The sequence below is a fragment of the Vipera ursinii genome (assembly GCF_947247035.1).
Source record: "Vipera ursinii genome assembly, chromosome: 2".
Lineage (NCBI taxonomy): Eukaryota > Metazoa > Chordata > Lepidosauria > Squamata > Viperidae > Vipera > Vipera ursinii.
In genome coordinates, this window is record NC_139513.1 from 144,818,262 (window position 1) to 144,830,592 (window position 12,331).

At 41.8% G+C, this 12,331-nt stretch overlaps 1 protein-coding gene across 3 annotated transcripts in view; it reads left to right on the top strand.

Moving 5' to 3' along the window:
* RHBDL3 (rhomboid like 3) overlaps positions 1 to 12,331 on the top strand; it is a gene marked incomplete at both ends in the record, with an annotated part of 143,948 nt that overhangs the window by 120,271 nt on the left and 11,346 nt on the right. For all 3 annotated transcript variants that reach the window (XM_083353630.1, XM_083353631.1, XM_083353632.1), the window contains 2 exons: positions 306 to 418; positions 8,560 to 8,660. In XM_083353630.1, the coding sequence (XP_083209756.1) occupies positions 306 to 418; positions 8,560 to 8,660 (214 nt within the window). The remainder of the gene's footprint in view (positions 1 to 305; positions 419 to 8,559; positions 8,661 to 12,331) is intronic.

The following is a 12,331-nucleotide window of genomic DNA, read 5'->3' on the forward strand; positions in this document are numbered from 1 at the left end:
TGTTCAAAAAAACAGAATTCTTGAATCATAATTATTACATTATTTTTCAATAAAGAAGCATGTCTGTTTGAATGCTCTTTGGAAGACTTAGGTGGTCTAGTGCATTTAAATTGTCTTTTAAACTAAATAATATTTTATCAAGAGGGTTATATACAGGATTTCATAATGTTTTTTTACAAAACATCACTCTGGGAATAATAATAATAATAATAATAATAATAATAATAATAATAATAATAATAATAATAATAATAATAATAATAATAATAATAATTTAATAAAAACAAACAGTGCTGTTTCCTCAGGATAGAACACCTTGGACTCAACGTTGTCCTTCAGCTTCTTGTTGGAGTTCCCCTTGAAATGGTTCATGGTGCGACCAGGATCGGATTTGTCTATTTTGCTGGAGTGGTAGCAGGTAAGTGCTGTAACCGATATCGCTGCCCTTACTCTGGAGCCCACGAGGAAGTTTAAAAGCTGCACATCGTTTCTCAGAATATCTTTCGAAAAGGCATTTGCCCTCCCTCCTAGTCAACACCAGCATCTCTCAAGCAAGGCTGTACTTCTGGAATTCTTGAAGGTTTGCCATTGTGAGATTGTCCTTATCAATGAAGCTGAGAGTGTTATTTTTTAAAAAAAATTGTTCGTTGACCAGGTCTACAAATTATCCAGTCTTTTCCCCCTGGTTCAATGAAAGCTGTGGTGGGATTCAGCTGGTTCGCACCACTTCGGCAGAATCGGTAGCTAATTTTGTTGCCCAGGCCCAGAATGGACTTCGGGAAGCGGCATCTATGCACAGAACCGGTGGTTCACCTATTTGAATCCCACCACTGGCTTGGACTATGGTGTTTCAGCCCCTATAGGAGCTTACCTGCTAGAACCAGAATGTCCTTTCCAGTCTTAATGTTACTTGACCAGATAAGTGCTTTTCACTATCCTTTAAATCAGAAACAGGAAATATCTAATTGGTGGGGCCTTCTAGGTGGCCGGACAAAGCCCAGGGGGAAATCTGCCCCAGAGGGATGCTTTTTGAGGTTCCGTAGACAGATCTACGGTAGCCCAGATCGCTCGACTCTCATCCAGCCCAGTGGGATCCGCAAGGTCTCCCTGAAAGAAAATCTCACCCCAGCTAGATAGATGTTCCTTACCCTCCCTCAGCGTTCATTTCCAAATGCATCCGGGATTGGGGAATTATCCGTAGGAGGTCTAGGAAAGCAAATTGGTCAAAGCTGCGTTCTTTTCAGTGGGAAGCTCAAGAAAAGCACAGTGGGGCCCAATGTTTCTCTTGCTGAGCGAGGCATTTGTGAAGTGAGTTTTGCCCCATTTTACGACCTTCCTTGCCACAGCCGTTAAGTGAATCCCTGCAGTTGTTACACGGTTGTTAAGTGAATCTGGCTTCCCCGTTGACTTTGCTTGTCAGAAGGTTGGGACAGGTGGTCACATGACCCCCAGGGACGCCGCAACCGTCATAAATACAAGCCACTTGCCAAGAGTCCAAATTCTGATCATCTGACCACGGGCATGCTGAAATGGTCGTAAGTGTGAAAAATGGTCCTAAGTCACTTTTTTCAGTGCCGTTGTAACTTTGAACAGTCACTCAGTGAACGGTTGTAAGTCGAGGACAACCTGTGCTCCCTTGTCCTTCTCCAAGCTTTTTGTTATATTCCAAACATGGTATTATGGCTCCCTTGTTTATTTGAGAGGCTGATGGAATTGTCTACCTTCTGCAGAAGAATCTGTTGTTCTTTACCTCACACTGCTAGGGCTACCAACTCAACACTCATTTCACGAGGGGTAGGCCTTGACCTACGACCATAATTGAGCCCACAATTACAGCCATAAGTTGTGGCAGTCATTAAGCAGTTCATCATGTATCCTCTCCCAGTTTTACATCCTTTTTTGTGTGGTTTAGTGAACCCTTTTTTCGCTATGGGACATTTTTTTGTAGAAACCAGAAGTAAATGGGCAAGACATTATAAATCCAATGAGCATAGGTGTCAAGTTTCCGACGTATGGGCTTTTCAAGTGACTCTGAGGCATTGTTTACCTTAAAAGTCCTTTATTCAGCCTAATACACCGGCAAATGCTTGCTTGAAGGAAGCTGAAATCTCCGCCCCTTGCACAATATATTAAAACACAATTCTCCACCTTTCTAATTTTGTCTTGAATCATATTCTCCAATTAATTTAAAGAATCAGTTTCCCTTCCGTTAGAAAACCCGCCAAGGTCTTATCTTCTTCATTTCAGATGGCCTTCAAGGTACAATCCTACTTGTCCCCCCTCCCAACCTTAAACTCAATCTCTGAAAGCAGTACACAGGTTTAACATATGAAATGGCTACTTCTTCATCTCTTGTCAAACAATAACATTCTAGGTTAGCAGCCTTGACATCAGGATTCTGCAAACAGCCATAAACGCGGACCAGTTGCTGGGTACCCAAAATGTGGTCACAGGGGGAGGTGTGGGGGGCCAACCTTTGGAACTTCTAATCCTGGCTGTAAGTACTTTTGTTTGGATCCTTTGTAACTGAGGACTATCTTGGGGGGCGGGGGGGGGGGTTGAATAGCTTTTCAGGTAGAACAAAAAGGCAACTTGCCGATAGCTCAGGAATCTCTCATTCACTCTCAGCTCAAACCACCTCACAGGGTTGTTGTGGTTGTGGGAAAAAGAGGAGGAGCAAGGAGTATTATGTATGTTCACCACCTTATTTATAAAAATAATAATGGCAGGAGGATGCAAATAAATAAATCCCCTCCCTGCTTGCTTTCAGGGAGTCACTCCCCTGACTTTCTGGTGTTTTAAAGGGCCTTCAGCAAGCAGGATTGAAGCCCCCTTTAGTACCTCTTCTTTGTTCCCATTTGGGTTTGTTGTCTCTGCCATTTTGGCTTTTTTGCTTTGTATTATTTTCTTATTTTAAATGTTTTTAACTTTTTGTATACCACCCAGCGTCACCGGGAGTCAGGCAGCATATACATTTAGTAAATTATTAGTTCCACATAGAATAATAATAATAATAATAATAATAATAATAATAATAATAATAATAATAAAAATAAAAATAATAATAATAAAAATTCAAGCAGACAAGCACCTGCAACATAACACCCCGGACTTAACAATTGTCGATAAGAAAGACAAAAAAGTCTGGATAGTGGATGTGGCAGTGCCTGGAGACAGCAGAATAGACGAGAAAGAACTGGAGAAGATAACAAAGTACAAAGACCTACAAATAGAAGTAGAAAGACTGTGGCAAAGACAAGCAAGAGTAGTACCAATAGTAATAGGCGCCTTGGGTGCAATCCCAAAACAACTGGAGCACCACTTGAATACCACTGGCATTAACAAAATTCGCCATTAGTCAATTACAAAAGGCGGCTTTATTAGGAACTGCTTCCATCCTGCGACGATATCTATAATACCATCAAACATCCACATCTGCCTATCCCAGGTCCTTGGTAAGGACTCGATAGGTAGACAAAAATGCCAAATCCAGTGTGAACATCTGGCTGACTGCAATGATCAATAACAACAATAATAATTGTTATTGTTGTTGTTGTTATTTCCTAAGAGTCTGTCAGTAACAACCCCTGCTCTTTGCTGTTGTTTTTATTATTCTCTCCTAGTTTTATTTCACATTCGAGATTTGGACTGTATGTTATTTCAGTTCTGTGGCTGGTGTTTTGGTTTTTTTTTAACCGTGGCCCTGTAATCTCTGAGAGGTATAAGATGGCTGAGAATAAGGAAACAAACAAATGAACAAGTCAGCCAGCCTCTCCCATCTGAGTTAACCTGCTTGAAAAGGGGCTGGAGTTTAGAGAGGGGAAACTGGCGAAGAAGCCAAAAGATGGGGTTTTTTTAGGCAGAAGAGTAGCCTTTGTGGGAGATACAAAAGTTTTTGAAGTAACATGGTGCCGTGCTAGGACAGCCATTGGCCCTGGTTGGGGTAGTTTTAGTTGTCTGTGTGGAACTGAGTCAATTGAGGGAAATCGTGGAGGTGAGATGGGGTCACGGAGCTTGTGGAAGTTCAGGCGAGGGATTTATCAGGCTGAATGGGTGCTACGAGCAGTGACTCCATTTGGATGGCTGAGCCTTAAGAAGATAGGAAAGATGGACAGTGCTGGAGAAGGATGGTGGAGAAGAGGGTTGGGTACCTAAAAAAAGACCATTGACATGACTGGAGCCAGTGGCTGATGTTGGGTGATTCACGATTGTAGAGTTGCTGGACCAATAGGCTGGGAAGAGATGTGGAAACTGTCAGATGGGGATTGCCAAATTATGGAGAAGGGAGTTTCCTGGACCCCTGGCTCTTGCTGGGTTCACAGGTAAAAGTCATGGCTGGAGGGCATTTACCAGGTTCATTCGAGACACCATTTGTGGCCCTACTTAGCCCAGGAAGCCCTGGCAATGGGGACTCAGGCCACTACTACTAACCCTGATTACTTCAAGGAGCTTTACACTGAGCTGCCTTTGAAGGACACTCAGACGTTGCAATTGGCAGAAAAGGTAGCAGAACTCCTGCGGTGGTTGGTGACAGCAGCAGCATGGGAAAAAAGCTATATTGATTTCCAGTAGGTTTTTGACTATAACTTGAAGAGCTGATTTTTAACTCCCATGTGATTTTTTTAAAAAAAAAAACTTCTCTAGAGGCCGATTCTCTTTAACTAAGCAATATCCAGCTTAACTATAATGGAGCCACTACAGGTAGTCCTCAATTTACAGCAGTTCATTTAGTGACCTTTCAAAGTTACAGTGGTCCTGAAAAAAGCGACTTATGACCATTTTTCACACTTACAGCCATTGCAGCATGCTTGTGGTCATACGATAAAAATTCAGACACCTGGCAACTGACTCATGATTATGACGGTTGCAGTGGCCCAGGGTCATGTGACCTTCTTACGAGCAAAGTCAATGGGGAAACCACATTCACTTAAGAGCTGAGTTACTAGTTTAACAGCTACAGTGATACACTTAACAACTAGGGCAAGCAAAGTCATAGAATGGGGCAAAAGTCACTTAATAAATGTTTCACCTCGCAACAGAAATTTGGGCTCAATTATGGTCGTAGGTTGAGGACTACCTGTACTATTGTCTCCAGAGACTGTTCTTTGGACCAGAAACATAGAAAGACGGAAGTGGAGAGTCAGAAGAAATAAATTTTCCTGTACCTTCCACTATCCTTTTCTTTATCTTGCATGAAGCTTTTTTTTTTCGGGGTATGAATTTGTTGTTATGCCAGCTTTGACTTTCCATGCCATCTCTCCATTATTTTATTTCCAAACATTTATTAGACAGACAGCTTGGTAAACCATGTTCCATCAAGGGGCCCTGTTACCGCATGTTAGATCACGATCAGTGTGCTTTTCATTTGATTTCTAAAGATGTTAACAAGCACATGGCTATCCTGGCAATAACTACGGCAAAGACAGTCTTGTTGCAATTAACTTCAGTGAGCAATAATTCTCCCCTGAAGTGATTTTTGCAGTGTAATTTACCAGTTGGTTACCCATAAACTGTTGGCTGGTTACAACCTGGAAATTTTTATTCACTTAATCAGAACAACCAAGCAGAAAAAGAAAACTGGAGTCTTGTGGTTTATTATCGTGGCGTTTTCTTTGGCTTCTGAGCTGGGCTCCACTAGTTTCCCCTCAAAATACTACACATGATTGAAATGCTTTTGTTGCAAGTTAAAAAAAAATAGTAAACACACCAAGAGTCACATTAGCTCATGATTTGTTTTAATGTTGCTTTATTGAATAGGCTACAATGGCCTGATGCACCCATAATGCTAAGCCAATTATGTTTTATAAACCCCAATAGCTGGGTTCCTGTCTAGGATGTTGCAAAAGGGATGTGCTGTATGCAGGGCCCAAATTACTGTTGTATGCCTAATAAGAGTCGTCTCTTAGTAAAAATCAATGGTGCAGTTTCCCACCATTCTGAGGCAAGACACATCAATACACTAATGAACATTTAAGAAAAGAACAGAACCTAGAGCTTGACCCTTCCAATTTAGCTTCCATCCTATTATCACAGCTCCACCTAGCTTGCGTTCTCACCCATCCCGCTGTGACCCTCGTTCTCCTGAAATATTTTAAGTTTAGCTATGAAATGTTTATGACTGGTGAGGGCCAAGCACCAACTCCTGACCTGTTTGTGGTCTCTTACTGCTTATCGTTAGGTTTGAAGAATTATCCAACGGTGAACTCGAATGTTTTATTTCAGCTGCTTGACACCATTCCTCTTTTTTGCAAAAGGAGCCAATGCAAGTGGTTTACAAGATATAAAAACCATAAAAAAGTAAACAGTATTCAAAGCAATTGTACAAGGTCAGGCTCAAAGGAACAATGCAAGCAGTCCTCAACTTACAACCGTTCATTTAGCAACTGTTCGAAGTTAAAACGGGACTGAAAAAAGTGACTTGTGACCGTTTTTCACACTTAGGACCGTTGCAGCATCCCCATGGTCACGTGATCCAAATTCAGACGTTTGGGTAACTGACTCATATTTATGACGGTTGCAATGTCCCGGAGTCATGTGACCATCTTTAGCGACTTCCTGACAAGCAAAGTCAATGGGAAAGCCAGCTTCACTTAGCAACCGTGTTACTAATCTAACCACTGCAGCGATTCACTTAACAACTGTGGCAATAAATTCGTAAAATAGGGCAAAATTCCCTTAACAACTGTCTTGCTTAGCAACATAAATTTTGGGGCTCAATTATGGTCATAAGGCGAGGACTACCTTACTGTATAGACCAGAAGGGCAATTAAGGAATAAGAATTAAGCCATGGCCAAGTCAAATGCCTATTGGGAAAAGAAAATGCCTTTGCTTGCTAGTGGAATGCACTCTTCCAAAACAGGATGGTAACCTAAATTCTTGAAGCGCCATGAAAGAATCTGTAATTATATTTAATACATCTGGCAAGCAGACTTTCATTTAAACTCAACAACAACTCCCTTCAGGATGTAAGACTGGAACACACTAATTTTGAACCCATTAACTGCTTTATACATTGTTAATGTTTTACTTTAAAAAGTACTTTTTGCAGACGCCTAGGACATATCCCACAAAATCGTATAATGGATTCTGTTAGCTGAAAAGGAAGCTGATCTAATCTTTTTCAAAAGCCATCACTAAAACAATTCTTGCTTCTATGGTGAAAAATATGTACGATCCTCCCTACTTATTGAGGAGTCGTTTGTCTTTCTCTGCAAAAAAACACCTGAATAACGGACAACTTATCGGACAGTAAAATGGTATTAGCCCTTTCGTCACAGCAGATGGCAGTAGTTACCCAATCTTGGCTGATCTCAAAAAAGGTAAAAGAGGATTGGACCTGGTCAGATATAACAGAGGTCCCCAACCTTTTGGGCACCAGGGACCGGTTCCGTGGATAGAAGCTTTTCTGTGGACTGGAGGAGGCGTGGTTTCATGTACTGTCGGCATCCCACGAATGGGGCTTTGCTTGTTTGCACGGACCGGTTTCTGGCATGTCGTGGCCCAGTGCCGGTCCATGGACCGGGGTTTGGGGACCCCTGGGATATAAGACCAAGAAGAAGTCCTAAGGTTTTTGACCTGATTTGGGTTATTGGGGGGGAAAAACTTGGTAGAAGATAATAGCAAGCTGTTTCTGTTTCACTGTTAAATGTCCATAATGATTGGGGCTTGGACTCTCGGAATCCTTAAATGCCTTTTTCTAGAAAGTACAGATAGTACTCAACTTACAACAGTTCATTTAATGACTGTTCAAAGTTACAACAACACTAACAAAATAACTCATGATAGTTTTTCACACTTACGACCACTGCAACATCCCCATGGTCACGTGTTCAAAATTCAAACGCTTTTGGCAACTGTTTCATATTTAGGACGGCTGCAGTGTCCCGGGGTCATGTGATTCCCCTTTCGCGAGCTTCTGACAAGCCAAGTCAATGGGGAAGCCAGATTCACTTAACAACCATGTTACTAACTTAACTGTAGTGATTCACTTAACAGCTGTGGCAAGTAAGTTTGTAAAATGGAGCAAAATTAACTTAACAACTGTCTCGCTTAGCAACAGAAACTTTGTTCAATTTGGCTCAACTGTGATCGTAAGTTGAAAACTACCTGTATTTGTAGAAAAAGTAGGAGGTATTTTATTTGGCAGTCATTTGTAAAGGTAAAGGTAAAGGTAAAGTTTCCCCCGCACATGCGTGCTAGTCGTTTCCAACTCTAGGGGCCGGTGCTCATCTCCGTTTGAAAGCCAAAGAGCCAGCGCTTGTCCGAGGACGTCTCCGTGGTCATGTGGCCAGCATGACTGGACGCCAAAGGCGCACGGAGCACTGTTGCCTTCCCACCGTAGTGGTCCCTATTTTTCTACTTGCACTTTTACGTGCTTTCAAACTGCTAGGTTGGCAGAAGCTGGGACGAGTAACAGGCGCTCACTCTGTTACACGGCACTTGGGATTTGACCCGCCAAACTGCCAACCTTCTTTTCGACAAGCTCAGCGTCCTAACCCACTGAGCCACCGCGTCCCTTGTCATTTGTACTTACCTTTTTTTATTATTATTTGTCCAAGGTTCCTTGGCAGTGTCCATCGCTGATATGACTGCACCTGTTGTGGGTTCATCTGGAGGGGTGTATGCTCTTATTTCTGCTCATTTGGCCAATATAGTGATGGTAAGCCCTGCATTAAGTAGAACACAGATTGCCTTTGAGACCAGAATGTGCTGTTTATTGTGTATGGATTCATTTATGTGACAGCTGAACTGTTGTTTTCAGTCCAGCCTGAAAAAATAATTGCAACATTTGCCTGTTGTGATTATTGGTTGTTGTTGTTTTTGTCTTATGTTGGTTATCACCAAGTAAACAAGTATCTCACATATTTCCATTTAAAATAACAAGCAGATCTGATTTTATGTATTATATGAGCACCGGGGTGTGGGTGGGGTGGGGGGGGTTAGTTCTCATACAGTCAATTAAAAAAATAAGACAGTAATAACTCTGACCATTGCCAGAGCAAAGGACAGATGGAAACCATTTCCTCTCTGAGAAAGAAGGAACCGGGTATTGAATATTGTTTTTATATATAAGACTTGCAAATGCACAGCATACAGCCCGTTCACAGTAAACCAAGAGAAGGCAACCAATTTGGGTCTATTGGTATGGGTGAAAAGCTATAAATTATGGATTTTTTGTTTAAAACCTTCAGAGGGGGGCAGGTTGGGAAAGGCTAGTCTATGGTACAATACAGCCAAAGGAAGACTACTATTAGATTTTCAGGCACCAAAAAATGTGCTTTGTATTTCATTGCAAACAAGATTGTCATTGTATCCAGCTCTGCCAATTAAAAATATAAATAATCTAGCTTAATGTTAGTGAGGGGGATTCTTGGATGATGAAAAAGATGCATTTGGCACTGTAAGCACATTCATAACAGTATTTGTTACATTTTGCTTTGCTTTTCCTCCTGAGAGGCTGAGTCCATCAAACCTTTTTACTTTCCCTGGAACTCCTTGGATAACTGCAAATAATAAAAATGTCTATGCCTTTAGAATGAAATATTCCTGGAAACAAATAAAGTGAGAAGAAAAATAAAGCAATTCACCCTATGGGAAATAATAGACAAACAAACCAACTAAAAATGCAGGATTTAGCAGTAGCTTTCGCCGCTTTCCAAGTGCATTATTATCTCTGTGGAGAAATGAACCAAAGAAAGTTTCTAAATATGACCTTTATCCCAAAAACTGGATTGATTTGTAGCATCTTTACTAGTGTTTATCTAAAATGTTTGTACTGCATCTCCCCGGATTTCTATCTACCATAAAAAGGCACAAGGCTAAGTGAGGGTCATAGATCATAGACAAAGGGCAATTATATACAACTTAGAAATGCTTGCAAATGGTTTGGTTCCCGTATTGAAATACTAGCTTGATGGCCTGTTTGTACCTCTCTGGTTGCCTTTGTGAATTGTCAGATTCATTTCCAGGGCACAACCGTATTGCATGGGTAACCACAGTTGCTGATGGCGTAGGGTAGTCCTCGACTTATGGCCACAACTGAGCCCAAAATTTCTTTTGCTAAACAAGACATTTGTGAAGTGAATTTTGCCCTGTTACACAACCTTTCTTGCTAAATCAATTACTGTAGTTGTTAAGTTAGGGACACAGTTGTTAAGTGAATCTGGCTTCCCCCACTGACTTGGCTTGTCAGAAGGTCGCAAAGGGTGATCACGTGACCCCGGGACACTGCAACCGTTGTAAATATGAGTCAATTGTCAAGCATCCGAATTTTGATCACGTGACCACGGGGATGCTGCAAGGGTCATAAGTGTGAAAAGCTATCATAAGTCATTTTTTTAGTGTTGTTGTAAGTGTGGAAAACCCACTTGCAATGTATGGCAGTGAAAGTTGGACTATAAAAAAGGCTGAGCGCCAAAGAATTGAAGCCTTTGAACTATGGTGCTGGAGAAGACTCCTGCGAGTCCCTTGGACTGCAAGGCGATCAAACCGGTCAGTCCTAGAGGAGATCAACCCTGACTGCTCTTTAGAAGGCCAGATCCTGAAGCTAAAACTCAAATACTTTGGCCACCTAATGAGAAGGAAGGACTCACTGGAGACGAGCCTAATGCTGGGAAAGGTTGAGGGCAAGAGAAGAAGGGGACGACAGAGAATGAGGTGTCTGGATGGAGTCACTGAAGCAGTGGGCGTGAGCCTAGATGGACTCCAGAAGATGGTAGAGGACAGGAAGGCCTGGAGGAACGTTGTCCATGGGGTCGCGATGGGTCGGACACGACTTCGCAGCTAACAACAACAACAAAGTATGAAAAAACAGTCATAAGACATTTTTTTAGGGCCGTTGTAACTTCAAACGATCACTAAGTGAACTGTTGTACAGTAAGTTGAGGACGACCTGTAGTTTAATCCATTCTGTACAATGTTATGCATGATGCCAGCTCAAAACTTGTTTCCATCTTAAAGGTGCAACTCCTGAGCTTTGTTTATGGTACCATAAGCACCAAGCAGAAAAGGGACCTGCTGCTGCTGCTGCTGAACTCTGGATTCCCCGTGTGTTATTGTTATGATTATTATATATTGTTATTTTATTTTACGATATGTAGACATTGGTCGAAATGTTCGCAATTTGTCGTAACATGGTAAAACATAGTTTCTTATTACAGGTAGTCCTCGACTTACAGCGTTCATTTAGTGACCGTTTGAAGTTACAGCGGCACTGGAAAAAGTGACTCATGACCATTTTTCACACTTAATGACTGTTGCGGCATCCCCATGGTCAGATGATCAAAATTCAGACGCTTGGCGACTGACTCACATTTATGACGGTCGCAGTGTCCTGGGATCATGTGATCGGCTTCTGCGACCTTCTGACAAGCCAAGTCAGTGGGGAAGCCAGATTCGCTTACTAACTTAACTTCAGTGATTCAATTAACAACTGTGGCAAGAAAGGTCGTAAAATGGGGCAAAACGCACTTAACAAAGGTTTCACAGAAATTTTGGGCTAACTTGCGGTCGTAAGTTGAGGACTACCTGTATAAGATTATTTCTAAGATGTCGCCCATTATTGCTGTTTGAGGCAATTCTGGGCAACTTACAGTGTAATAAAACATATTGATATGAAAACAATTATAAACATTAAAAACAGATTAAAATGACAGAAGATTAAAAGCAGTCTAAAAAAACCACAGCCTTGGAGAGGAGTAGTGGTGATGCCTTCACTGTTATTATACCAACCATCTCCAGTCTGGAATTTCTCCTTCAGGGCCCCGTGCCATCTAGCATAGGCAGGTTTTAAGGCTTTTCCTGAAAGTCAGAAGAGATGGGGCAGGTCACACCTCCAGTGGCAAGATGTTTCAAAGGGTGGGTACCGAGGCAAAACAAATCTCTTCTCTTAGACCCCACCAGTTAAAATTCCTTGGCTGATGGCATTTGCAGGAGGCCTCTTCTATCAGCATGAGTGGGGCAGGACAATAGGGTCAGGAGAAGACAGACCCTTGGATAGCCTGGATCTATGCCATAGAGCTGGGGTCCCCAACCCCTGGTCCATGGACCGGCACCAGGCCGCAGCATGTCAGATACTGGTCCGCACAAACAAGCATATTCTGGAATATCCATCTTTTATTGTGTGCTCCTCCTTCCATGTCTAAAACTTGTCCTTTTTTATTTCTCAGTTTATCAGATAGCCTCTTTATGCTATCTATCTCATTACTTTCATCATGTCTTCAATTTTTATCCCTCTTGATGTTAGTTTGAGCTTTAATGAGCTGGATCCAACTTATCCACAACACTTAATTCCAATTTTTAATAAATGTAACCTCAGGACTGACTCATATG